The following is a 27252-nucleotide window of genomic DNA, read 5'->3' as shown; positions in this document are numbered from 1 at the left end:
GAATGAGGTAATTTTAGGGTGACGATATGCCTTGGTTTGCTTGGGACAGTCCCAGTTTATACCTGCTGCCCCATCACAATTAATAGCGCCTCCTCTCACTCTCAAAAGTGTACTGGTTTGAACATTAACTTATATAGCCCCCCGGTTAAGACAGGCAAAGTGCTCATAATGTGCCTGGATGAGTACTTAGCTATTCCATTATTATTAAAATGCTAATTCTTGGCTGCTGAGGCGGTTACACAGATCCACATGTAATAAAGTGGCCGAGAACCACACGTGCACACCGTACTAACGCCAACTTCCTGGACTCGATACTGTTCTCTAGTGATGTAAGACGTGACCGTTGGGGGGAACTGAGTGAAGGGTATGTGGGATCTTGCCTTACTATTTTTGCATTTCCTATGACTCTACAATTAGTTCAAAATAAAAAGTTTCAAAAACCCTGTTGTTTGGTCTCTAGCTACAGTTGAGTACAAACTTGCAGATAAAATGAACAGATCCTAAAAATACTTCACGCAGGGGTCTAATAAACAAAAGGATGAACTCTAAGAGAGGTCCCAGAGTATACCTGCAAACTCGGAACTAGGTGAAAACGGCTCCTGTGAGCAAACAGCTGTGGCAGAGCCCAAGCCCCTTCCTGAGAAGCCAGGAGCCCTCAGGCTCCCACAGTCTCCGCCTCTACGCGTGGACCCCGGGCTGCTGGCTTCACATCAAGACCCCCTACAGACAGGGGTGCGGAACGGCAGACAACAGCAGTATCAGAAGAGTTACCTCCAGCCCAGAAGCTGGGCCATTCAGCACGGCGACAGACGTTAACAAGCATTCTCTGGCCTTCAGAGGAGTGGTTGTCTCAGTCACTGAGTTCGTAACAAAAATTGTGAATTGTAGGGAAAAGGGGCCGGGCCAACTTAGGCTGTTCCTCTGAAGAGAGAAGGGACTGGGTGAGCCACCTCGGGAAATCTCCACTACGAGATGTTTTTGAACTCTTGGCGCTTAAAGAGGCACGCTTGGTACCTGGGGCGCTCACACTTGAGGAGCATCTCTGCTTCTCGCAGGCCTCACCCCGCCTGGGCCGGCCGCACAGAGCGGGTGCAAGCCTCATCGGAACCCTCCACACAGGCTTCCCAGGCTCAGAGGCCAGCCCGCCAGAGCAGGCGCCCTGCCGTGCCACTGGCTGCATCCTCGGGCAAGTCTCCGATCCTCTCCGCGCCTCGGTTTCTTAGCCTGTAAGGATGCAACATGCTAATGCATGAAAAGCATGCATCACGGTGCCTGGCAGGCAGTAAGCCCCTAGGACATGCAGCTCTCACCATCACCGTCATCATTTAATGCAGAATAAGCTGAACTTTCCTATTCCTGGCCCCCACCTCTGATTTCGGCTGGAGCCAGTATTACCCTTGATGCCAAATCTTGAGCTGTGTGAAAACGCGGCCCTGAGTGTCACCAGGAATGCCGGTGGTGGGCGGGCAGTGCAGTTTCCTACCCATATTTATATGTGCATTTAAACAGGCTCAGAAGGATATTAAACAGAACATTAAACGCACTCAGGTAAACCCGTGACGCCCCTGCTGAGAGAATGCCAGCGTGGCATCCGCTCTGCACGGGCCTCAGCCTTGCGGGGACACGGATGATCAGCTGCCCTGTGGCCCAGTGCCTCCAGCACGGGAAAGGAGGCAGCACAGCAGGGCTTCGGCGTGCAGGCAACTGTGCAATGGCCTCTCAGAGCCTCTGGGCCCCTACCACTTGGTCCAGAGCCTGGGCAGACCACAGCGCCCACTAGCACGTGCTGACCAGGAACCTACCTGCACAACCCGAGGATGTGGAGCGTCCAGGCCCGGGGAGCCGCCAAGAACTGAGCGTCACTCTCCTTCCTCCCTCAGGTCTTTGCCGTGGGCCCCATGTCAGCACAGGACACAGAGAGGTGGGGAACACGGCCCCCGCCCACAGGGAGCTCCCAGGCTGCAGGGACGCAGGCAGCAGGTAGCAAACTGCCTTCGGTGGCCAGCAACGGTGGGGGTGGGAGACAGGAGCCCCCTGAGCACAGACGAGGCAGGGGCTGACAGGGCTCCCTGGGCCGGCGCAGGACAGGCTGTGCATTGCTGGGCGCTCCCACCAGGGCTGAGCGGGGCACCAGGCAGTCGACAGGGTGGGGTGGGGCACCCCGGAGGCCCGGTGTCCTCTTCATGTCTTGGTTCCCGACTGCCCGTGCCTAGCAGGGGCCTGGCACACTGCTCAAACCTCCACAGGGAGGACGGGGCTGGGCAATCCTGGAGGGCAGGGGCTGGTCTGACCTCTGCAGCCCTAGGCGGGTCAAGCAGCGAGCGAGCTAGTGCTGGATGAACGGCTGTCTTGATGGGCATGTCCTGCCCTGAGCACAGACAAACCCAGGTGCGAGGGCCACCGGCTCACCCCTTGGAAGGGAGTTCCTCGAGGATGAGGCCTGACTCCTGATCGCCTCTTCGCCCTCGGCTGACGCTCAGGCTTCAGCCAGCAGCCAGCACGCATCAGCAGAGCCTGGCTCAGTGTGCACCCAGGCCCTGACTCTGCTGCTGGCTCGGGAAACTGGCCCAGAGAGGGTGAGGCCCTGCCCTCGCTGGGCCTGTTTCCTCATCTGTGGTAAATAACAATAATAAGAGCCCACATTTATTGAAACTTTCTTTTCAGTATCTTTTTAACTCTATGAAGTAGGTACTATGACTATCCCCATTTTACAGACCAGGCACAGAGAGGTTAAGTGACTTGCTCAAGGTCACACAGATGACAGGTGGTGGAGCTGGGATTCCAGCCTAGGCTGTGGGGCCCTGGAACCTGGGCTCCTAGTCATGGCATAACACAGAGGTGACAGGTCTCCTCTGTGCCAAAGGGCCCTCGGGGATGGACTTTGACAGGCACAGCCCCTTAAGCGCCCTTGCCAGCCTGTCCTGCTTCCTCCAGCTGAGGGGACAATGTGACACTTCCTCTCGCTCTGGGGCCTTCCACCACCACCACAGACTGGACCACTGTGGGCACTTGGTGAGGCTGCAGAGCCGAGCCGTGCAGGACAGCTTCCTGCGTCGGGGGGAGGGCACACATATCTCCAACCCACTACCGTCGGCAACAGTGGTGGCCCAGGATCAGTGCCAGTGAGAGAGCAATCCCCCACCAGGCCGGCCAGGAGACCGTTCTCATTACTGTCTCTGCTGTTCAGAGCCCCTAGGTCCCTCCCCGCAGAGTGGTTTTCTCAGCCCATTATTCTAAGGTAACTCCTAGGACCCTTATTTGCATTTACTCCCCTTTCTAGGTGCAAAGCTTCACAGACATCATGCCTGCTTTTGCCCACACGGGGGTCCTGGGCGCCAGCCAGCACCTGGCGCGTGAATGAATGGAACAGTGACCTGCCATCACACAGCTCGTCAGACCTTTTGGAGCTCCTTCCTCTCCCTAAATCAATTTTGCTCAGACCGAAAGAAAGAATTCTTCACTGGAAGGAAAGGGAAAAGTTCATCCAGGAGTCAACACCTTCTTGGAGCATAGATATGACATAAGTTTAAAAAAAAAAAAAGCAGGCACGGGAGAGGGAGGGAGCTCGAACGTGCTAGCTGCTTGGTGGCCTGTCTACTCCGGGACCGGGGAGGCCCCCTGGGCGCATGACTACCATGCAGAAGCGGAGGCTGGGAGTGGCCTGGCCCGGCTGCTCCCAGGCTGTGGGGTGGAAGAGGGACTTGTGGCTTGCCGGACCAGAGGCTGAGTGGGAAGTGAGTGTGGGCTGTGATGGTGCCAGAACCAGCTCAAAGAAGTGCTGAGCAGAGACAGACAGGCCACAGCTCTCAACAGCTGTGGGTCCCCTCCCACCCAGAGCTGGGAGAGAGGAACAGCCTGTGTCCCCAAATCAAGCATGAGTTCTAAAGGCCTAAAGAAGCTGTCCATGTGAGTTGCCACTCCTAGGGCGGGCACTGCACTTGACCCCTTCAAAGCATTTCCCCTAACGGAGCCCTCACTTGCCTAGGAGGGATTGCTGGTCCCAACTTACAGACAAGGAGACCCAGAGAGGCAGGAGTAACGGCAGAGGCCGCGTGACCCGTGGAGGAGAGAATGGCTGAGAACCTAAAACCCCCAACCCCAGCCTGGCCAGATCCACACGCCTCCGGCCAGGGTTTGTGCCGTCGCCTGGGAGGTGGGGCCACTCAGAAGGGCTGAGCCCCATGGCCTTGTTTCTCGGCCAGGAGCCTGGAGCAGACCCTGCTCATGTGTCTGGTCCCCTCTAATCAAACCCAGCTCAGGGGAGGCTCCAAGGGGCTGACAGGCATTAGGAAGAGTCAGGTGACATGAGGAATCTGATCTGGGGAACAGAGGCCACTTAGGTACAAAACAAGCTGGGTCTCAGCACCTTGAACACGCTCTTCTGAGCTCTAACAATTGTCACTGAAGTTAACACACAATCATGATGAGCAACTGTCATGACAACCAACAGAGGCTCAGGAGGGAGCAGCGTGTCCAGTCACCCAGGCCCGTCCCCACCCACAGGCACTACTGAGCGGTTGGCCAACGCCCTGTGCACGTGTCCTGTCCTCTTCGGACCTTCCACAGAGCCTTCGGGAACCCTGGAAATGCTGCCACTTGACCTTCAGCAGGTATCCAAGACGTTGTCTCCTGCTTTTTAGATTGATTCATTGCCCAGATTTAAAACTTAAGAGACTGACACAAAAGTCCTAATGAGAAAAGGGACTTCTTTAACCAATATGTCAGTTAATGTAGATTGGGGTTAGTCCCCCAAATCTGTATTCTGGTTACATCTAGATTCCTGGCTTCACCTATAAATCCAGATCTGGCCACCCAGGCCTTTGGGTGGGGTGAGGCACGTAGACTCCAGGCTCCACTGCACGATTAATTTGAGGCCCAGCCCCTGAAGCATCTGGTTTCCCTAGAAGTCCCCCCGCCCTTCCCCTCAGCATCATTTCCCCGCCTCTGCTTACCCAGCTTCCCATGGCTGCTCCCTGCACGAAATCCAAACTCCCACCCACGTTCCACCAGCCTCAGGGTCTGGCCCCTGCCAAGCTCCCCTCACCCTGGGGTCACCGTGCCCACCATCCCGCCCTTCATTCTGCGTTTCCCGGGAGTCTGGTCCGTTCCCACCTCGGGGCCTTTACACACACCCCGCCTGGCCTCACAGTGGCTCTCCCCCCTTGTTCCATTTCAGCTCACGTGTGGCTTCCTCAAAGAGGCCTTCAGCGCCTGCCTATTTCTGTCTATTCCTCCACCCGGTTTCTTTCCTTACCAGCCTCATCGTGTCACAGCTAGTGACCTGGGCTGGAATCCTGACTGCTATGTCCCTAAGGTATGACCTCGGGCAGGTCCCCTAACTTGACTGGGCTTAAGCTTCCTCACCTGTCGCGGGGTCATAATACCCCGGCCTCGCCAGGCTGCCGTGAGGGCCCAGCTCAGAGTAAGCGTGTGACCTCACAGCAGCCACTGTCGCTGTCCCCCGCATCCTCGTGCCCCCCACCGCCGGCTGATGCCGAGGTTTGCTTTGTAACATCCTTAGTACAACCAATGCTCACAGGCCAAACCAGGACCTGGTTCCAAACAGGACCAGGCCACCGTCTTGCATCGTGCTGTTTCCCCCTTCCTGCTCACCCTCCTTTCAACCGGGGGCACAGCTTCACCTGGAGCCCTGCTCGCGGGAAAGCTGCTCTTCAAAGGAACAGGGCACACACAGCCCGGCTGACAGGGGCTCCGGCCGTCCCGGCTTCGGGGACTTTACAGCTCACTCAGAGCAGCCGCCGCCCGGTAAACCCCTCTCCTCGATGAAAGCAGGACTCCCGTCCCACCCCCAACACTCACTCTCTTAAATCTGCTTTTTATAAAACTCAGTGTGGAGCCAGGGTCCTCGCTTTGGGCAGCTTGACTCCACAGCCCCACAGCTGGGAGGTCTTCTACAGTGCCGTGGACGTCTGGACAACGCGCCTGGAGCAGGTGTCCAGGGACCTCGGAGCTCGGCCTTTCCGTCCTTCTGGGGACCCGGCAGGGATGGGGATTATTGGGCTGTCTTGTCTTTGAGGAAACTGCCTAAACAAACACTAAGAATTCTAAGGAGTCCAGCAGAGTAGTTCTGCTTAATTACCCTGGGTTTTGTACTTCTTAAATGTTTTTTTCTTTTCTATCTCAGGAGCTGTTTTCAAATAAAGATCATGCCCAGGGCCCCCAAGTCTCACCTCACAGCCTCTGTTAGCTTTAGTGCACACCGGCACTTTACTCCCAGGACTGGTCCTATCCTCCAAAGACCCTGCCGGGTCAACACCATGGCCCCATTTTGCAGATGAGGAAGTTGAGGTTCGGAGCTGCAGAGCCGCCTGAGGAAGGGCTCCCAGCTAGGGAGTGGCAGAGCTGGATTCACACCCTGTCGGACCTGGAGCCCAGTGCCCGCCCTTTTATTCCCCGCCTTTCAGTGTGAACCATGCCACAGACCAGAGATGAGGCCCTACAGGGCCCCTCCAGCACCTCCTCCTTGTCTAGGGTCAGCGATCGGCGAGGGGCTGAGGCTGGAACCATGGGGCTGCCTGGTCCTGCTTCTGCATCTGCTCTCTGGAAGGCACAGCACAGCCAGGCCGCAGGAGGGCACAGCCGCTCTGCTGCAGCACACAGCCCGCCTTGAGATTCTGGGCCGTGCCATTATCTTAACCAAGATGTGCCTCCATGCCTTCCAAAAGGCTGCTCGCTCTGCCTGGAAGCCATGTGGGTCCCGGCTTCTGGCCGGCTGTCCCATTTCACAGCCCTGCTGCTTTGGGCCCAAACTGACCACCACCGCCCTGACACCAAGGACCTTCACTTGCTGGGCTCAGCTGGAGGCCAGGCTCTGTCCCAGCCTGGGGCTGTGCCCAGGCTCCCCGGGCACTCCAGTTGGCTGGAGTCTTCCCCCTCTGACCCTCTGCACTGCCCCGAGCCGGCCTGCCATCCCACCTGGCCTCGGAGAGCAGCCGGCTCCTGACCACAAGGACCCTCTGCTGACTGGTGAACCAGTGAACACGCAAGAGACTGAGAAACGAGCCCTCGGCCCGGTCAGACCTCGAGCCCCACCTCAGGGAAAGGGGACCGTCGGGAATGGGGCCCCACTCTTCCTAGCCACATCCAGCCCCCAGCCCAGAACGGAAAGTAGCTTCTCTGGACACATCTGCCCATCTGTGGCCCCATCTCGACCCCATATAAAAACACCAGAAACACCGACAGCCCTGCCGTAGGGGCAGAGGGCGGGAGCTGGGAGGTGTCCCTGCAGAACCGACACCAGAAGCACAAAACAGCCATTCGGGCCACCACCAAAGTTCCCTGCCTTGACCCTGAGGCCCCGAGAATCAAGATGCGGAGAGGGGGTTCCCAGCGGCCACCTGTTTCCACAGGGGAGGGGGCGTGACTGGGCAGTAGGAGCCAGTACTCACCATTGGAGCGGTGGATGCAGGTGTGCTGGTTATCGCTGAGGAAGAAGCCGCTGTGGCACTGACACTCGTAGCTGCCCATGGCATTGACACAGATCTGCTGGCAGCCACCGTTGTTGTCCTGACACTCGTCCACATCTGTGAGAGAAGGAAGAGAAGGGGGCAAGAGAGATCACACCTGGAGCTGGAAGTGAGGCGTGGTCACCTGGAAGGACACGGATGCCATCAGTTCCCCTGGCTGCAGAGTGATACCACGGAGGTACCGCTTGGTGGTACCCCACGGTGGTACCCTCCAACAGTACTTCATGGAGTTACTCCACAGAGGTAGACACTCACAATGGCTGGAATGCTGGCCGGCCCTGGCTTTCCTGTGTGGCCACCACTACTCCAAGCAACTTACCTGCATTAACACCTTTAATGCTCACAGAAACCCTATACATCACATCTAGGTCTGGGCCTATTTTACAGACAAGTAAACTGAGGTACAGAGAGGCCAAGTTACTCATCCAAGGTCCCACAGAGGCAGGATTCAAGCCTGGTGGTCCGCCTCCCAAACCTGGGCTCTCACTGATGTCACCTAACCCTCCCTCTCCAGGAAGACCTGCAACTAGCACAGTCTACCCCCGACTCGAAGAGCCTCGCCAACCAAATCCCACCGTCCCCTTTCTTCAATCACACCTCAGATTTGCAATCAGCAGCACAGACCCTGCAGCAAGGGAGAGGCTGGAGGCCAGGGCAGCCTGCTTTCTGCCTCGAAAATTGATTTCAAGAGCCCCGAGAAGGGGAGGTTTTTAAAAGGCCCTGACCTCTGGCTGCCAAGACTGCTACGGAAAGCTGCCGAGCGGTCTTTCCCACTCTCCGGGAGAGACAGACCTCAGGGCCGACACTCATTTTTGACCAGAGGCTGCTGGCACAAAGGGTGCTATTGGCTGAAAGGAGTCTTTATGAAGTTCTGGTCTTGAACAGAACAGCATGTTTCAATTACCCAAGTCATAACCCCCTACACTGTCAGCTTGTTTAATGAAAGAACGGCTTCTTAAACCTTAATGTGCCATGTCTGTATTGTCATTTTAATAGGCAAATATATGAAACCACAAAGGCAACGTGAGCTACTGGCTGCTTTGAGCCAATCCCACGACCCCCAACACACGGGCGTGCACACACACACACACACACACACACACATACTCACTAGCTTTGGCACTGAACTTTTTAAACAGTTCTTTTTAACACAGCCATCTTTTAGTACTGGCACCAAAAGGATGTGAAAAGGTACAGACCCAGGCAGACTGACCTGCGCTGAACCCGGGGAGAACTCAGCGCTGGCGCTATGTCAGCTGGGTCCTACTTCGGCTCAGGGACGACGGACCACTTCCCCACCCATGAGGCCACGCTGCTGCCTTTGAGGCTGACGGCGAGGCAGGTCATTATTCTCCCGCAAGCTCAAATGTCAGCCGTGTGGCAGCCAGGAGGGAGGGAGAGCTCTGAACTATAAAAGCCACCAACAATTAGAGCTAAAACGGTAAAGGTGGCTCTTGCTGAGAGGAGACTGACGGGGGGTTCCGGGGGAAGCTGGGAAGGACAGAGAGGGAGTTTTCTGAAGACCTTTCCACACTCGACGAGTCTTACTGATGGCCCCCTAAAGGCCCAGTGCCAGGGTCACCTTTGCTGGGGGCACCTCCCCTCCACACCCGAGCGGTGTCTGCCTCTGGGGGTCTGCCCCCGCCTGCACTAGCCCACGAACAGCTCTGAGGCAGGCACCGGGTCCGGTTCGTCGTGTCAATGACAACATAAAGCTCACCGTCCAGGAGTGCTCGTCGCGTGTCAGGCACGGGGCCTCACTCCACCCACACGCTCAGGCCTTGCGGCAACACTGAGTGATCGGTTGTGTTACCGACTCCATTTTACAGATGAGGACACTGGGGCACAGAAGGTGAAGCAACTTGGGCAAAGTCACAGAGCTGCTTGGAGCAAAGGCAGGACTCAAACCCGCTGTCCAGCTCCTGAGCGTGTGCCTTGGGAGCCCCTGCGAAGCTGGCCACGCCGGCAAGTGCGTTCGGACTAAGGTGATGCAGAACCGGCGGCTCCTGAAACGAACTCAAGCTGCGTGTCCCCTTGAAAGTATCTGCAAACACGAAGCTGGAGCCAGCCTGCATGAGTAACTAAGGAGAGTCCCAGCGTACCGGCTCAGCCCCGTTTCTGTCCCAGTAACACCCGCCAGAGGCTCCGATGCCCACGTGCCGGCACACACATGACGATGAGACTTGAACACGGGGAGCTGCTCCTGGGACTCAGTGCAGACCTCCTTTAAGTCACACTCTTTGAGCTTCTTCCCATGGCCCTCAGATTCTTTGCTCTGTACCTCGGCTTCCCCAGCCCTCGCAAAGGTTCAATTGGTAAAACAAACAACAGATACAGGCCCTCAAATACTGAATTCATAGTGTGGAAACACTACTTCCACCCCATCGTCAGTGAACTCCCTGGTGCCACCCATCTGGCCTGGCCCACCCCGTCACCTCACTGGAAGCCAGGAACCAAAGGGCACTGACGTCACACATCTACAAAGCCTCAGTGAGCTGGCAGGGTGGCTGAGCCTTGCCGCTGTTTACACTAGCGGGGAACAATGACTCTCCAACACTGATGAATAATTTGAAACAAATGCGAAGCCATGTAAACATTCTTTTCCGCCCCCCCCAACCCCGCTCCCAAATGATAAAGCCCCAAGATTAAGCAGGAGGGAAGAGGGGGCTGCCCGCTTTGTGCCCTTTTTCCACTGCGGCCTAAACACAGGCCTCCCCCAAGCTGGGCAGGAAATCACAGTCTCAGAATTCCTTTGGGTAGCCTGCAGTCATCACCAACTTCCCTAGAGACTGGCTGAAGGGCCTAAGGCCCGCCTCATACCCCACACACCCCTGTGTCCCCAGCCCTCCAAATGGGACCCACGGTGAGGTCTGAATGGTACCAGCGGAAGCCGTTGGGTCCTTGAGATGCCTGCCCGCCGGCCTAGGACAGACTGGGTTCCCCTGGAGGCCCGGAGCAGGCCCAGCAGGCGCTGTGGGAAACAATTCGCTCCTTGGCCCTCCTGACCGGGGCAAGCCCGGTGCACACTGCTCCTTGGTCCCCACGGACTTGGCACATTCTGTTATACGAGGTGCCCCCTGGCAAGGAGAGAGCCTACACCTGGGAGTCGGGCAACCTGAGTTCCGCCCCCGGCCTCTGGCCCGTGGCGGGTGCCCAGGTCTCATCAACAGGAAGGACCTAGACTGTGTCCTCCAGGAAGCCCTCCTGGAGTGCTTGAGATACACGCGGTCCTCTTCCTTCTCTCCTGGGGAACTGACGGCTCCACGCACTGCTGGGCCCCTATGTGGGAGCCCCCACCTCCTACATGAGTATCCACGTTGACTGGGTGGGGCTGGCAGCCTCGTTATCATAAACAATAGCCCTCACTGCTGGCCAGGGCCCGGCTGGGGGGCTCAGGCACTGTCTTAATACATCTGCACAACAGCCCCACCCAGGGAGCATTATTCTTATCAAGCCGATTCTCACATGAGAAGATGAGAGGGGAAGAGACTTGCCCAGTGCTCTAGACCGGTGGAGGGGGAATAGGAAGCCCAGTGAGTCCGGATCCAAAGCCCTTACTCTACTCTTCCATGACTTGGCTTCTCTCAGTGAGGATGCTTCGAGCCCAATCGCAGAGGCGAGAGTAAGTTCCCTGGGCACCTGTGCTTACAATCCTCCCCCGGCCCACGTGCTCATGTCTCTAAAACCCAGGGCAAGAGCTCCCTCCTCTCCAAAGTCTTCCTGGTGCCGGGCAGAATTTGCTGACCCCTGGCTCCCAGACCAAGCAGACCTTTGTTCACAACTTTCTTCCTCTGCCCCGGACCTCGGGCTTGGCCATCCTGTCTCTGCTCTGGGCTGTTGTCAGCCCAGAGTCTCCTGCACGTCCCTGCGCCCAGCAAAGGGTTGGGCTGAGTGTGTGCTCAGGAGTGAGCAGGATAAACCGAAGGGCGCACGTGCGCTGCACACGCCAGTGACAGGGAGCTCTACCATACTAGGCCAGTCCCCTGGAGCAGGGCGCCGTCGCGGTTCCTCCTGGGCAGGCCGAGGGGCTCATTCACGGCTCTCCATAGCCTGCCCACCTCTCCGGCTGCCCCACCGACACCCGCTGTTCTCTGAAAACCCCCCGTCAATCACACATGCCTTCACGCGCACATGTGCTCCTCTTCCTGGGACGCCCTCTCCCTCCTTGTCCAGACAGAAGTGCTTCTTGCCTTTGAAATCCACTGGAAGCACTTTTGCTCACTCCCTCCGCAGACACTGGGCACCTGCTGTGTGCTCCACTCCCCGAAGTGAATACCACTGGTTAAGCCCCTGTTCGGCGAGCCGCCGGCGTGTGGGAGCCGAGCATGGAGCCGGAGGCTTTGTGGAGGAAGTGATGGGAGCCGAGGGTGGAGAGATCTGTGACCTGAGGCTGGAGGGCGAGGAGTGAGAGTTGTGGAAGCAAAGTCTCGTGGAAGGTGCAGAGCGGGGCATAGGTGGGGAAGGGCCTGCGACTACTGGGGCAGGAGGGGAGTTTGGAAGCTTTGTGGCCGGCACACCCCTCCTCAAGAAGATTCCACCAGGGCTCTCGCGAAGCCAGCCCTGTCTGGGCCCTCCTGGCCCCTGTTCCCACCGGTCCTGCTGGCAGAGGGGACAGTCCCTGGGGGAAGACAACAAGCCAGAGTGTCACCAACCGCCGAGGCCTCGGGTGGAGGCCAAGCCTGTTTCTGATCCGCGATCCATGATCCCTGAGCGAGCTCCGAGCGGGACGGGACGGGGGAGCGCTCCACCTCTGAATCCTGCTGGCAGCTCGTGGTCCTTCGTCATTATTTATGACCACAGCTGAATGTTCCCAGAAGGCAGGGAGCTCCTCGGCACAGGGACTTGGCTACAGAGCGGAGCGGAGGCCCTGCGGGTTCTGGGGCGGACTCTAGGAGGCTCCTCTCGGGAAACCCTTCTAATGGGCAGCAGAAGAGCTGAAGGACAGAGTGTGGAGAAAGGACCCCAAAGGCTTCAGCGCTGTGAGGGTCTGGCACAGAACTCATCGTGGGCTGCCTGGTTCAGCCAGGTCACCCTCTGGGAAGGTTCCGGCCTGCAGCCTCCCCGGGAGAACGTTCTCCCTCCCACGTCTCCCACAGACGTGTCTTCAGCTGCGTCCGGAACTGCTGGAGCCCCCGCTCTTCTGGGTCGGGGTGTGGGTGGCAGGCCAGGGTGCTGGCAGGGGGAGGAAGCTGAATGGCAGCCAGTCCCTGCCTTGGGGGCCCCAGCTGGTGGCGCTGGGGACACCCTCTGAAACAGATCATCCCGTGCGGTCTGGGGTAAAGACATATGGCCTGGGCTTCTCGGAGGCCGCTCCCCAGCCCGAGGCCCCACGCCGGGTGCACAGTGAGGACACGGATGGTGGGAGGGAGGGAGGGGGACAAGGGCGCCCAGGAGGGCCAAAGAGGGCCCTCGCTCTGGCTCTGCCCGCCCCCTTCCCAGCCACCCTGGCCCGAGAAGCCCCCTCCCTCCAGGGGCTTGCCCCACACCCAAGCAGTCACCAAGCCTGGTGACTCTCCCTCTTCGCCCTGCCCGTCTGTCCTGCCTCTACTCCCAGGGCACAGCCTTGCCTTGGGCCTCAGCCTCTCCCTACAGGCGTCCACACGCTCCTCCTGGATCGCCCGGCCTCTCGTCTCTCCCTCGCAATCCCAGGGCCCACTGTGACGACTCTAGTCGGAACGAGACACAGCACCCCGGCACCAAAGATCAAGTCCAAACAAGGGGTGTGGGGTCAGGTGCCCCCCGCCTCACTCTGCCCTGCATGAGCACAGGTCTGGGCGCCGGGGTCGGGAGAGACAGACCTCAGCTGTGATTTCTGCCCACTTCGGTTCAGTGTGCCCACCACTCACGGGGAGAAGGCCGCCTCCACTCCCGCCAGCTGCTGAAGGGTCCTATCTGGGATGGGCCCGTGTGTGGTGACGGACGCGGTTGTTTTCCAGCAAGAAGGCATTCCAGAGCTGGCACCAACGGGCTGCAGGTTGACCTGCTTCTGAAAGTCCTCTGCAGGCAGGCCTGTGGTTTGCCCAGGAGGTTTGCTTCTTGGCCCAAGGTGCCGGTGTTTGTTTTTATTAATAGCTGACTGTCTGTCCTATTTTGGACCCAGAATCCAGGTTTGCAGCTATTTATAATAACTAAAAATTACTTCTGGATCCAGCTTTGGTTGCTTTGTGCTTCCCATGAACGCCTCACAATTTGAAACAGAGACTCTATGTTCTGCCTGAACCCCACCCATGTTCTCCTGGCTGCCAAGAGCCTACTGTGTGTCAGGCCCTGTGCCCGGCCCCAGCACCCCAGCTCCCAACAAGGGTCCGGGAACAGAGGCAGAGGCACTGGCCCATCTCAGAAACCAAACTCAACCTCCAACCCTGAGAACGCCCTCCTGGTCCCCGAGGGCTGAGGCCCCAGCCCTCCCCCTTCTGAGGCTCCTTTCAGAAGGGAGGCTTAGGCAGAAAGTCCTCTTGGCTATCGAGCGGCTCTTGCAAAATTGCATTTGATGAGTTAAGTGTAAATAAATGAGAACCAGATGGATTAGATTTCGGGTAAAATACACATGGGTCTTAGAGCTTTGGGGCCTGGGTTCTGCCAGATCCAGGACACTCCCCGAGCTGTCAGAGGTGCTGGCACAGCAGGCAGGAGGTGTGACTTGAGTCTCCTGGGACCCGCCTACCTCTTGGTCTGGGCATCAGCTGGGGCCTTCTCTGGGGCTCCTGGCTCCCCAGCAGGTCGGCTCTGTGTGGGAGACACAGGGTCTCCCGTTGTAGCCCTGCTCTGACGCCGAGCCCCTTGGGTTGGGCCTGAGTCCAAGCTCAGCGCTGGGAGATGAGGCACATGACTGGTGGGGTCAGCTTTCCAGACCAGCAAGCCCACTGCTCACACCCAGGCCCAAGGAGCCAGCCCAGGGCAGGCCAGAGCTCTGTTGAGGCTGTTGGCCTTCAGGGTCTGGTCACTGCGTCCCTCATCTGGGCCTCACCTTCAATCCCAGCTGCTGCCTGTGGTCTCCCAGTGATGGCTGAGCAGCAGTGAACATCTAAGGACCAGGAGTTTGCCGCCTAACTCCAGCTGATGACCGCTCCACCTTATAATAATCTACATGGTGTCCCCCTGTGACCACTACCTATGGGTCCTGGTTCTTGGCCCCCAGGTCACACCAGCTGGGGTACAAGATTCAGTAAGTAACTTGCTGTGTGACCTTCGGCATGGTGCTCAACCATTTTGGGCCTTGGTTTCCTTCTCTATAAAACAGGGATAATAGTATCTGGAGTTGTTTGGGGAATTAAGAAAATAATGGAGGTAAAGCACTTAGCACAGTGTCTGGCTCACACAGGCCACCAATACACGTTAACAACTGTTGAACAAAGCCAGAACAAGTGCTCCAGGGGTCACAGGAGGGAACACCCTCTGGGGGATGGCAAAGTCCCCCCCAAGTTGGAAAACCGACAACAAAGCGCATCCGAAGGGAGCGCTCAGTCTTTTTTTTGAATTTTATTTTGTTTATTTATTTATATAGCAGGTCAGTCTTGCCTCGGCCTTCCGGTCTCCCAGCGGAGCAGCCTCAGCTCCTGGAATTGCTCCCTCCTGACGTAGGTTCTGGCCTGCTCACCGCCTGAGTCGCCCTTCTTGGGGGAACAGGCCTATCAGCTGCTTAACAGTGGAGAGATGCCTATTCAAATCTTCTGCCCACTTTTAAACTGGGTTGTTTCCCTTTTTACTGTTGAGTTGTAAGAGTTCTATATAAGATATATAATCCTCGATACTAGACCCTTATCGGATCACTTTTTCCGATTTCATGGACAATCCCTCCTTTAAAGGAGCCTTGGGCGGCACCAGGCCCCAGGAGGTCAGTGCACCTATGGGGGCCGCATCCATAAGGCCTGGGCTCCTCTTGGGCTCCGTTCCTGGAAGATGTCACCCTGTCCCATGGCTTTTCCAGCCACTTAACGTGCCAACACTGCCCAAACCTCTAGGCCTGCCTGCTCCACCATCCTCCAGACTCAGAGATCAGCGCCTGTATGTACCTGGATGTCCAACAGGCAGGACAAACCGAACACGGCCCATGGCGAACTCCTAACTCCACCTCCCACAACAAAAAACGGAGGAGAACAAAGCACAGCCCGGTCCCACCCTCAGCCTTCTCCACCTCAGCAAACGGCAGCCCAACCCACAGTCGCTTCAGCCAAAAGCCCTGGTCGTCATCCGGTACGCCCACGCACTGGTGTCTGCTCTGTGCTTGTTCCTCTGTCTGCCCGGAGGATACAGAGTCTTTGAGAACAGGGGCATCTTGCGTGAGGCTGCATCTCAGGGCGTTAAACAGTGCACGGGGCACACGACCCACGTCTGCGGACCGAGCGACTGACTGAGAACTGGTTGGGAGAGGCAGCTCTGGCCCCGAGGCCCTGGCTGCAGGCCTGTCCCATCAGGGATGGGCTGTGTGGCCCTGGAGGGGCTGCCCAGTGAGGCAGCTCTAGGTGAGTGACGGGAGTGAGTGCTGGCTGGTGGGTCCTCGGGGCGCAGAGTGAGGGCTGGTGGGAGAAGAGCTGTGCTCAGGTGCCTGCCTGCCTCAGCCTCGCCCGGCAGTGAAGCCCCATCGTGGCGGAGAGCACAGCCCCGCCTGTGGGCAGCTTGTGGCGGGATCAGGATGGAGCGGGAGCAGATGCCCTCAAACGCTGCCAGCCCGTGAGCTTTGGTGCTCAGTGAACGAACGGAGCCACGTGGGGCTCTTGGTAGGTCAGCACAGCCCAAAGTGTCTTCCTGCTTTGTGGGTGCTTTCACCAGTATGAGGACCAAAGTCTTCAGCTGAAGAAAAGCCGTTCTGACTGGGTAGTGCTTCAGGAGCGGGTGGAGGGGGTAGGGGTTTGAAGACAGCGGAATGCCCTGCTGAATGACACTTCATTGCCCTTTGTCTATGCCACCTATGGCAGGACCAGCTCTTCCTTTAATCTCTCTAGCATGGGCAGGAGAGGAGGCTGCAGGAGACGGAAGGGAAGCCCCGCTCCTGGAGCCCCTGCTCTGTGCAGGCACTCTCGTTACAGTGTCCCATTTGGCCTCAGCCCGGGGCAGTAGCAGCGGTGTTATAACCAGGAGCGCCAAGCAGTGAGCGGCCTGTCCCCGGTCACCAATGCGCGGTGACAGAGCCAGCATGGGAACTGGACGCTTCTGTCCGCCCGGCCTCGGGCCCTCACAGTGCAGCTGTGAACGTGATCCTGGTTGGACATCTACGGGAGGCGCTGGAGTTTTTAGAAATTTCTTTTGATGGGGATAAGAATGGAGGACTGGAAAGAGGGAAGGGGACAAAAGCCAATCAACCAACCAAACCCTGGAACCAAAGCCAGAAGCTCTGAGAAAAGAAGGGGAAATGCTCTGACAGGGTTCTCAGTCAACATCCTCAGAAACGAAACAGGCCCAGCTGGCTGTGATTACCTCCGCGGGCCTGTGGATGGGGCAGGCAGGGGGGTCCCACTGCCTTGGGAAGAACGCCACAGAATCAGGATGGGCCCAGGAGCTCCCCATGCCGCCCTGATGGACACAGGTCCTCTGGCTGGCCCACCACGCCTGACTCTGGCCAGGTCAAATGCCTTGCTTCCAGCATAAATTTCTCACCACTGGTACTGCCTGGAATTCTGAATACCTTCAAGCATCAAATCTTCCCAATTAAACCTTCCACCTTCCAAAGCTGTTGAGTATAAAACCTGGGCCTTTCCACTTATCAGGCTACTGTGGGTGCTTCCTGGAAGCCTGTTCCTGTCCTCCTTCCCGCCAGGGGCCTCCACTAGTGGCTCTGGGAGTTCTCTGTGAATGGGAGGGCTCCCGCCCCAGCCTGCCATGGCTCCTTCACTTGGCTGTCTGCGAGGCGGCCTCTTCCGTCCCACGCTCAGCAGCCCCTCATTGCCAGGCACTGGGTGGGTCACGCAGCCACAACAAGACTGCGAAATGATTTTATGCCAATAGAGTTGACACGTTTAAGAAAGTAGCAGGCAGAGGGGCTGGAAGAGGGCAGAGGTGGAGGGTGACATGGGCACCAGGGAGCTTCGTGGAAAAGGCAGCACCGGGCTTGGCTAAAGCCCCGGAAGGACCCCGTGTGCCTCCCCGTGGCTAGCCCCACCCTACCCCGCCCCTTTCCAGCCCAGGTTGTGGCAGGACCTTTTCATAGCATTCCTACCCTCGAGAACTCAGCATGGGTCCCTATCACTTGTCCAATAAGACTTTTATTATTCCAAAATTTGAATTTACAAGGAATTTTGAAAAACAGCGGAAGAAAAAAGATCAACAAATTTACACTCTAGCCACAACCCCAATCATGAGCATCTATTTTATTTCGGCCTTTTTTCACGTGCTGAGTTTCTGCTAGTAACAAATCACTCTGTACGTGACCGTCCCACCCTTCTTCACTGAAAGCTGAGTTAGTGCCCTTGTCACGCTGGGGCTCAGTCCTGGCCGCCCTTCTCACCTGCCGCTGTCCAGGCCGTAAGGGACCTCCCTCCCACCTCGCTGCGCTGTCTCTCTTCCACCCTGTTAGTAAACTCCCCTGTGAGGGACACGTCTGGGTAGCCGTAGCCCTTTTTATTTTAGGGATTCTTCCTCCAGATGGATTCCCAGAAGTGGAATCCCGGGGCAAAGACCACAAGCTTTTTTACTTCTCATCATTCCCCGTTAGACCCCTGTGACTCTGCACACGGTTTGCTGATTTCCCGCCTTAGAGCGTATCTGCACGAACAGTCGTCTCATCTGAAGTCATCTTTCTTATGCCCACATCTTCCCCGAGAGAACTGGGATTAGCCACGTGTGTTTGTCCATTCATGCACTCACTCAACAAGGCAGGGAATAGGCAGTGAGCATGAGGTCAAGGCCTGCCCTCAGGGAGCTGCCCGACCAGGGGGAGAGAAGTGGTAAGACCAGGTAAGACCAGGGATCGGGAGCCAAACTGAGAGGCAGGGGAGCCTCTCCCTAAACTGCACGAGGACCAGCGCAGGGAGAGGTGTGTTTGGGCATGGGATGCCTGCCGGGTGTGTGTGTGTGTGTGTGTATGCACACGCCTGCACGGGTTTGGTGACGCTGGAGTAGCAGGTAGGGGCCTGGTGGCTGTCGAAGGAGGGGCTCGGAACCAGGCTTGCATCTGACGTGCCCAAGATGCAGCCAAAGGTGATTCCCCTGCCACTCCTACATTTGCAGGTTTAAATCTCCAGATCTCAGACTCGGAGAGCAATCGGCACGCGTGGCTCTGCTGACAGGCCACCATTTCACACACCACTGTCTACTCCTGCGCCCATTCTCCTACCTGACCGAGCTTTTCACCTCTAGGCTTTGCACCTGCTGTTCCCTGCTGCCCTCACCCCACCTCCGCCCCCACCTGGTGACCTTTCACCTATTGCTGGCAGGGTGAGATGGCCCCCATCCCTCACCCCTCTCACCCCAGTACTCGGTGTAGTGTTAATTACACCCAGGATGCCACTCTGGGAGTACTTCTGCACAGAGCCCAGAACTCCCTGAGAGTGCCAGTCACATCTAAATAACCTCTGGCCCCCCTGACCTGGCAGATACGGGCACTCAGGGGCTCAGCTGCTGACCCAGAGTTTACAAATCATTTCTCCCAACCAGACGGCCACAGCAGCAACAGCGGCTCTCACTCAGCGCCCACAGGCCGCCAGGCTCGCCACATCCTGGACTCCGATTCCAGTCCCACATCTCAGCTACGTGATGACACACCAAGAGTGAAAAACGTCTTCTGGGGCGGGGGGAAGCAGCGTACACACATCAGTGCACAATCATAACCATATATAGTCAGTTCTACACACAGATGATATCAGACAAGAACATTAGGACATGAAAGCTGTTGACCTGTTGCGGTGGCGAGCTAATGGGGGAATTATTTTCTGTCTTTTCTATTGATTTCTCTGAGTGTTTCTGTATAATTATTACACTTGTGGAAGATGGATAAGTAAACAGACCTTTTCAGCTCTGCGTGATGAGCACCGTGACTCTGGTCGGCCCAAGGGCAGCGTGGGGACCAAGTCGGGCTGCCGGGAAGGCCAGGGAAGAGGTGCAGAAGGATGGACTGAGCACTCGGGACAGGCAAGGGAAGACGTTCTCCAGGTGGGAGGAAGCACAGAGGGCAGGGGGACAGGCTTCACATTCACATGGAGAGAAGGCCAGGCTGGAGTGGCAGGCGGAGCCCGGAGCCCGAGAAGCCAGCTGCCAGGCCGAGGACCCCAGACTCCTCCAAGGGCAAGAGGGGGCCCAGGAGGATCCCACTCAGAGAGGCCTCCACCAAGGCTCATCCAGATGACTTCACTGGCATCTGACCCCTTGGCGGCCAGCACGTAAGCCAGGGCAGGGCAAGTCGGCCTGTGGGATCCTCTCCCACCATTAAGGTAACACCTGAGGGGTTACTAAAGACCCCAGACCAAGCAGCTGGAAGGCTGCCACCATGGCTACCCACTTCCCACAAACAAGGAGTGCCAGCGGGTGCAAGCCCTCACTGCCGGCTAGTCTACTTCCAGCTGCGTATGGTTGGGATGAGGCAGATCCAGGGAGGGGGCTGGAGCAGGCGAGGCACGGGGGTGGCGAATGGCCACTATAAACAGCCTGTCGGTGTTGGGAAACGATGGTCGCTGCAGCATCTGTACAGAGGCAGCCAGGCCCGGCAAACGTCCAGGGTGACCCCATCGCCACCCAGGGCACAGACTGCTCCAAAGTAAGCAAGGTTACTGGCAGAGGAAGAACGGTATTGGATACGCCGGGGCACACTTACTCGTTGATAAATGCCCCTTTTCAGGCACACAGTTCAGTTCTGGTTTGGGGCATATGTTTTGGTGGTGAAGTATTTTTAAAGAGCCTTCACAAGACACTTATTTTCTGTTTATTTCTCTGAGTTCTGACCCAGCCCTTGGCGTATGAACTGCAAACAAGAAAGATGAAGGAACGTGTCTGCTCGCCTGGCCTGTCCTCTGCAACTGGGTGTTTTTCTTTGCTGTTTATGGACTTGGCATTCTCCGCCCTGGGACAGAGCAGGACTTCTTCCCCAGGTCACCAAACTGAGACCTATTCAAAGGCGAGGCTGGCACAGGGCGATCGACAACAGATTTCAACACAGTCCTACCAATGGGAAGGGCCACCTCGTATTGTGATGTGGTCTCTGACCTGAACATGCAACCAGAGGGAGAGCAGGAAGGAGAGGCAGCGAAGGCTCCTGCCGCCCGCTGGGTGCCCCCCTGCCGCCACACAGACCACCTTGCTTGATGCCTACAGCGCCCTCCCGGGGACATCATCACTGCTCTTTTTGGGGTAAGAACAGTGAGAGTGAAGGGCTGGCCCCAAAGCACTGCTAGGAAGGGAGCTGGGAGCCAAGGCTGAGGCGTCTGCTTCCTAGGTCGCTGCTCTCCCCTCATCTACAACAGAGACTGGAAGGGGCTGGGCCTGGAGATGAGGACAGGGACGGGGGCGTCCTAAGCTCAGCCAGCCACAGGCGGCTGCAGTCACGTGGGCTGCTAAGAGCCTCCTGCCGCCCGACCCTGCTACCGCCACGCAGATCGCAGAAGTTCTGAGAGCGCTGAAGCTCTGCCCCCATGCCAGGCTTGTGCATGCACCACTGTCAAACCGTGCTCTCCTGGAGAGTCAGAATCCAACCTTCTGTCCCCTTCACCGGCCAACCGCCCATCCCTCCATCACACAAAGCAGCCTGCACTGGGCCCAGGAACACAGGGCTAAGTCACTCTGGAGCATGGCTCTCCGGGACCCCCCAGGGCAGGAGAGACCCGCCCCTGGTGTCCAGGGACAAGCCAGGAGCTCAGTGCTGAGGCAGAGGGCAGCCTGAGGGGGCTGTAGGCCCCCAGGGGAAGGGTGTGCAACTCAGGGAAAGCTTTCTGGAGGGGCTGATGCCTGAGCTGAGTCGTGACAAGTAGGGGTCAGCGAAAGAAAGCGTTAATGAAGAGCACGGGGAAGGGTGATTCGGGCAGAAGGAACAGCAGGTGTAAGGATACGCCAGAGCGGGAAAGCGGGGTACCACTGAGGGAAATGGAAGCTGTTTGACATGCTGGAGATTACAGTTCTGAGAAATAAGGAGAAAGAAGTAGACAGGGACTGCAGTTGGTAGGGACGAGGAGCTTGGCCATTGTCCCTGAGGACACTCCATGCCACCAAGTCATCGAATCACAAGATGTTGGAGGGAGAAGGGCTCTGACACAGCAGTCAGGCCAAGGGGTTCCAGACAGTGCTCCTGACCCCAGGGACCCTGCGGAGGTGGGGGTGGGCTCCATGGAGAGCAGGGGTCTCATCCCTGCCAGTCCTGCCTCCCCTTTCAGCCAGAGTAGTGTGACCACCGTACGATTCTGCTTGAAACAAATGGGTCTGCTGCTAGAAACAAGACCCCATGAAATCTCAAAACCATTGGTCGAATCCCATCCCTTATTTCACATATGATGGGGAAACTGAGGCACAGAGAGGTTAGGGAGTTTCCCAAGGTCCCCCAGCAAGTCCATGGCCCAAAGAGCCTGGTTCCTGGCCCACCGCCCTTCTCCCCCAGCACTCACCTGCCCCTTCTGTAAGAAGCACCCCGCTGCTCTGCCCCACCCCTTCCCGCTGGCCCCCAGTCCTGAGCTGGCTGCAGGCATGAGGCTGGAGAAGGCCACTCCACCCCCCCAAAACACACCTGGGTCTCAATCAATCCACCTCCCTCCCCGCTCCAGGATCTCCCTGGTTCTGTAGTGATTTGGGGAAAGAAGGAAGTCCATTTATAAAGATGCACACTGTTGTCCCGTGTGTTTCTTTTCTTCAAGCCAAAGAATTTCCATCAGATTAACAGTTGTAAAAAGCTGGGAGGAGAAGCAAGTCTGAATCCAACTTGTCCTTTGACAGCAAATCCCTCCAACCAAGTGTGTTTAGACCACCTGAATGTGGGCCAAGACTAGGGAAAAGCAGGGAGGGGAGGGCGTAAATAGAACAGGAAGAAACTTCTCCAGTTTACCTTGAAAAATATTGGTGTTTATGGAGTAAGTATATGACTGTCCGAAGCTGTTTAGTTTTACATTAAAATGTTCAGCATTTTTTTTCCCAGTAAGAAATGCATTTGAGCTGTTGAAGTATAAAGACAAATAAACAGAGGCAACTCGAGCCTTCGTTAGGGGTTCAAGGGAGCAACACATTGTCTCCAGCTGTCCTCCAGGATGAGAGAGGGCGCCTTCAAAAGGGCTGGAGCACGGCCCTTTCATCCTGCCACGGAGCAGCCCGGCGCAGGGAGAGCTGTGACCGCTGAACCGACGCGGAGCATCTGGGCCTCTGCGGTGCTTCCCTCCCACGTGTGCGGCTCGGCTCCTGGGCCCTGCTGCCGCCTCCCGGGCTCCCCTCCTCCTCTTCTCCCTCTGCCTGGTGCCCTGTGGTGTCACCTGCACAATCTGATCCTACCAGACAGGGATCATGTTCATTTTGTAGAAAACAAAACTGAGACTGAGAAAGAGGTGACAAGGGTCCAAGGTCACAAAATGAGTATGTGGCAGAGCTGGGATTGGAAGCCCTGATGCCACGTGACCCAGGCCGATGGATGAGCAGGAGGGAGGAGAGGTTTCTGACCCGGGAGGGTGGTGAGCAGTGGCTCGTTTGGCAGGAGCACCGTGCGGAACACAAGGGACAGTCCCCAACAGTCCCCGGAGCTTCACCCCCAGCTCAGGGACGGGGCTCGTCCCCCTGCCTCTTCGCCAGCGCAGAAAGGACATCCATGTTCTTTAAGAAGTATTCTGACTTTGCACACCAGGAGTAAGTGATAAGTAGGTAATTCACATCTGTTGAGCCCCTGTTGTGTGCCAGGCACGTGCCTCGCAAAGCTTATCTCATTTGGTCTCTGCATCACCCCTGTCAAATAAGCACTGCTATTAGCCACACCGTACAGATGAGGATACAGAGGCCCAGAGACGTGAAGTTACCTGCTCACGGTCACACAGTTAAGTGATGGAGCCAGGATTCAAAGCTAGGGAGGCTGATTCCCGATGCTTCTTGAGGGCCGGGACTATGTCATCCATCTCCCAGCTGCGAGCTCCCAGCCCAGGACATGGCACAGGGCAGGTGCTCACGGAATCGTATGAAACGAATGAACGTTAAGAGCTCTGGATTTTGACGCCATTTAGAAGCTCTAGGCTCTCACATTCTCCCCGAACCCCAGACCTGACGACCCCACAGACTTCTGAACTTGTCTACCATTTCCATTCAGATGGCTACGGATGATCTCAAATTGAACTTGGCCAAACAGACTCTTAGTTCACCCCGCTCCCCATTCCAAAGTCTGTCCTACCCCCAGCCTTGCCCATCTCAGCCACAGCAGCACAGCTACACAGTAACTCCGAGCAAAAAACTCGCAGTCCGTCTCGATTCCTCTTTTCCCCTCACTTCTTACATCTAGTCCATCATCAATTCATTTTGGCCCTGTTTTCAAACCATACATGAATTCAACCACTTCTCATTACTGCCACCACTGTCACCTGGCCAACCAACATCTCTGACCCAAATTGCCACAGGGGTCTCTGCCTCTTATTCCAGGTAACACATTCTCTACTGAGCAGCCAGAAAGCAAATCTCTTAATTAAAATGTCAATCCCTGGTTAAAATGTCCCACGGTTTCCCAACTAATTTAGAATAAAATCCCAACTCCCTTCTAGGGCCTACAAGGCTGCACATGACCTGGCCCTACCCGCTCCCGACCTCGTCTCCAGACCCTCTCCCTCCCTCCAGATCCTCCAGGCACAGTGACCTGTGCCCAAACTCACCCAGCTTGTCCCCACCTCGGGCCACTGCCTCTGTCCTCCCCTTCTGCCTGGAGGGAAGGTCTTCCCCAGATCTTCACAGGGCAGCTTCCTCCTCCTCCCTGAGGCCCCCTTCCCCAAGTGCCCCACCCCCGCCCCCAAGAACGTGGATGGACCTTTGTAACTGCCTTGACAGGTAGAGCTGGGTGAAAGTGACTTCTGAGACTAGACTGGAAAACTTCCACGCGCTTGTGTCTTGTTCTCTTAGGACCCAGCGGCCATGCTGTGAGGAAGCCCACACCAGCCCATGTGGAAAGACCGCACCGAGAGGCTGCCCGTAAGTGTTCTGGCTGACAACCAACATCAACCGTGAGACGTCAGCAGAGAAGCCTCCAGATGAGTCCAGCCCCCATCAAGTCATCTCTGGCCTCACGTCTTCCCAGCTGAGGCCCCAAACACCGGGCAGCTCAGACAGCCGTCCCTGCTGCGTCCTGTCTGAATTCCTGAGCCACGGAATCTGCAAGCAGAGTCAAAGGGTGTTTTATGTCACTAAGTGTGGGGTGGTTTTTGTGCAGCAATAGTAACAGGAATGCCACCCTCTCCAACACTGTCATCCTGCCTCCATCACTTTCTATCACCTTATTTTATTATTTTTCACTGGAGTTGACCTGACTGAGCTTACTTTACTGAGTTATGAGTTTACTTGTGCAGTGTCTTCCCCCCTCCCTAGTGCGGGTGCTTGGTTGCTTTTGTTCACCACTCACTGTATCTTCAGCACTTAAAACCAGGCCTGGCACACAGCAGGTGCTCAGAACAATTTTTTTGAATAAACAAATGGATGAATACTAGGTTGGAGGCTTGTGTCACTGCGAATATAGCCCTTTCTACCTGTCATTAGAAGCGTGAACATTTCTGTGTTTCTCATGAACCTGGGAGTCCTGCGACACGGGCTCCATCTAATTCACCTGGATCTCTGCTATGTGCCCCAGCACAGACGTTTGCTGAGCTTGAGGACCCTCTTCAAACTCATTCATTCATTCATTCTACAGATGTTTATTATGTGCCTGTGATATGCCAGACACCACACTAGATTCTGAGGAGGAAGACGAGATAAACAAGATAGCTTCTGCCTGCAGGAGAAGAAGGGAGGACCCCGGCGCAGAACCACGGTGCAGGCGTGTACGACGTGGTCACAGAAGACTCTGGAGCAAAGGGAGATGGAGGTTGGGTCTCGAATGACGAGTAGGACCTCACCAGGTCATGCTGGGGGAGGGGTCTCAGGGAGCAGCCCTGAACAGCAGGGAGGGGTAGAAGGACCGTGCGGATTTAAGGAAGGCTGGGCCAGAGGGCACAGGTGGGCAAGGGTGAGAGGTGAGGAGAGGAGGCTGGCAGCAAGCACCCTGGCCTGAGGGCTTCGTGAGCCGGCGGGCAGAAGAACTGGGTGCTCCTGTGAAAGTGATGGGAGCCACACGAGAGGGTTCAGTAATAACAGGGCTCTGCTCGTTCACACGGGGTAAGACAATGCCCCAAAGAAGCTCAAGGGTGACACAAGGCTCCTGCATGGGCGGCAAGACCCTACCTTGGCCTGGGAGGCAGTACAGATTTGGGGGAACTCTCTGGAGCAGGGGCCGCCCTCACGCCCTTCAGCACGCCACCCACCAGCCTGGCTTGGCAGATGCTAGGGTTTCTCAGTGACTCCCAAACTCAGAGCAGGGCATATCTAACCCCCAGTGAAGGAAGCCCCTCCCTGATCCGGACCAGCCTCCCAGAGCTGGTTCTGTTCTGGGTGCCATGGGGCAAGGGGCGGGTAGTGGCTTATAAGCTTGAACTGGCAAATGCACAGACCTGGGCTCTGGTCCCAGCCCTACCACTTACTGGCTGTGTGACCTTACATAGGTCACTTTCCCTCTCTGAGCCTCAGTTTCCTCATTTGTAAAGAGGGGATACTAATGGCTTCTGCCTATGGATGCTGTGAGAACTAAACGACAGAATGTGAGCACGACATCCTGGGCGACTCCAGGTGCACGGCAGAGGTGCGGCCAAAGTCCCCTCATCTCACCTAAGAGAAGCTGACTATCTAGCACAAGGCCGGGCATACGGTAGGTGCTCCATAAGTGTTAACGGGAATGTAGCGATCTGGTTAACAAAACAACTTTTCTGTTGAACCTGGCTACAGATGACTCCTCTTCATCAGGGGAAAAAGTGCTGAGAAGCAAGTCCAAAATTCAGACCGTGAGCAACTTGAGAACCATATTTTTCAGTAAGTCAAGATAAAGACTGGGGTCGCAGAAAACATCTGGCTAAGTGAACTAATGGCTTTAGGGAGAAAGGAGCCTTGCTTTGTGGAGTCGGGAAAAAATTATCCACTGCTGGTTTTAATTTAAGATGAAAAAAATCTTATTCTATTAGCCTAAATATTGCTCTTATGTCCAATTGCATGGAGTTTGGAATAATATTTTTCAAACAGAACTACTGCTATTTCAAGTAATTACAATGCTAAAAGCAGTCATTTGGGGTTGAGCAAGGATCTCATCATGGTTTCAATTCCCTCTGGTGTCATTTTCTGTTATATTTGAGAAATTCCTCAATAAAGATGTCAAATAGAAACAGGGTTTTACTCCCCAGAGGACAGATTTGGCCATCCTCCAGGACACAGTCCCAGGCAAGCCATCTCCACAAGAAAATAACCTCATTTGTTCAAAAGAAAAGAAAAGGTTCAACTGTGAAAACCCAGGCAAGAAAATAACCCTTCAGCCATCAGCCTCATTTCTCCTAGTTAGCTCAGAATGCTTTTCAAACTGTGCTGACCAGGCTCGACTCCAGCCATCATCCCAAAGGAATTCAGCGGTGGTTGACAGCGGAATGTTACAACCGGACGAGACTTCTGACCCAGACTTTTGGAGACAAAACAACAGGAGACGCAAACAGGCCTAACTGTCCCTGACGGGTGATGGGTTGTGGAGTGGGGCTCAGAGTGACTGACCAGAGACGGTCAGGACCGCGCAAAGCGCGAGAATGCAGAACACAGAACCTTCCGACCACTCACC

At 56.4% G+C, this 27252-nt stretch overlaps 1 protein-coding gene across 2 annotated transcripts in view; it reads right to left on the bottom strand.

Moving 5' to 3' along the window:
• SCUBE1 (signal peptide, CUB domain and EGF like domain containing 1) overlaps positions 1-27252 on the bottom strand; it is a 134008-nt gene that overhangs the window by 80058 nt on the left and 26698 nt on the right. For both annotated transcript variants that reach the window (XM_082420538.1, XM_082420539.1), the window contains exon 4: positions 7410-7544. In XM_082420538.1, the coding sequence (XP_082276664.1) occupies positions 7410-7544 (135 nt within the window). The remainder of the gene's footprint in view (positions 1-7409; positions 7545-27252) is intronic.

Source organism: Balaenoptera physalus, assembly GCF_965194825.1.
Source record: "Balaenoptera physalus genome assembly, chromosome: 13".
In the NCBI taxonomy this organism is placed as follows: domain Eukaryota; kingdom Metazoa; phylum Chordata; class Mammalia; order Artiodactyla; family Balaenopteridae; genus Balaenoptera; species Balaenoptera physalus.
The sequence above is the reverse complement of the archived record's forward strand: the minus strand, read 5'-3'. Positions and strand labels throughout refer to the sequence as shown.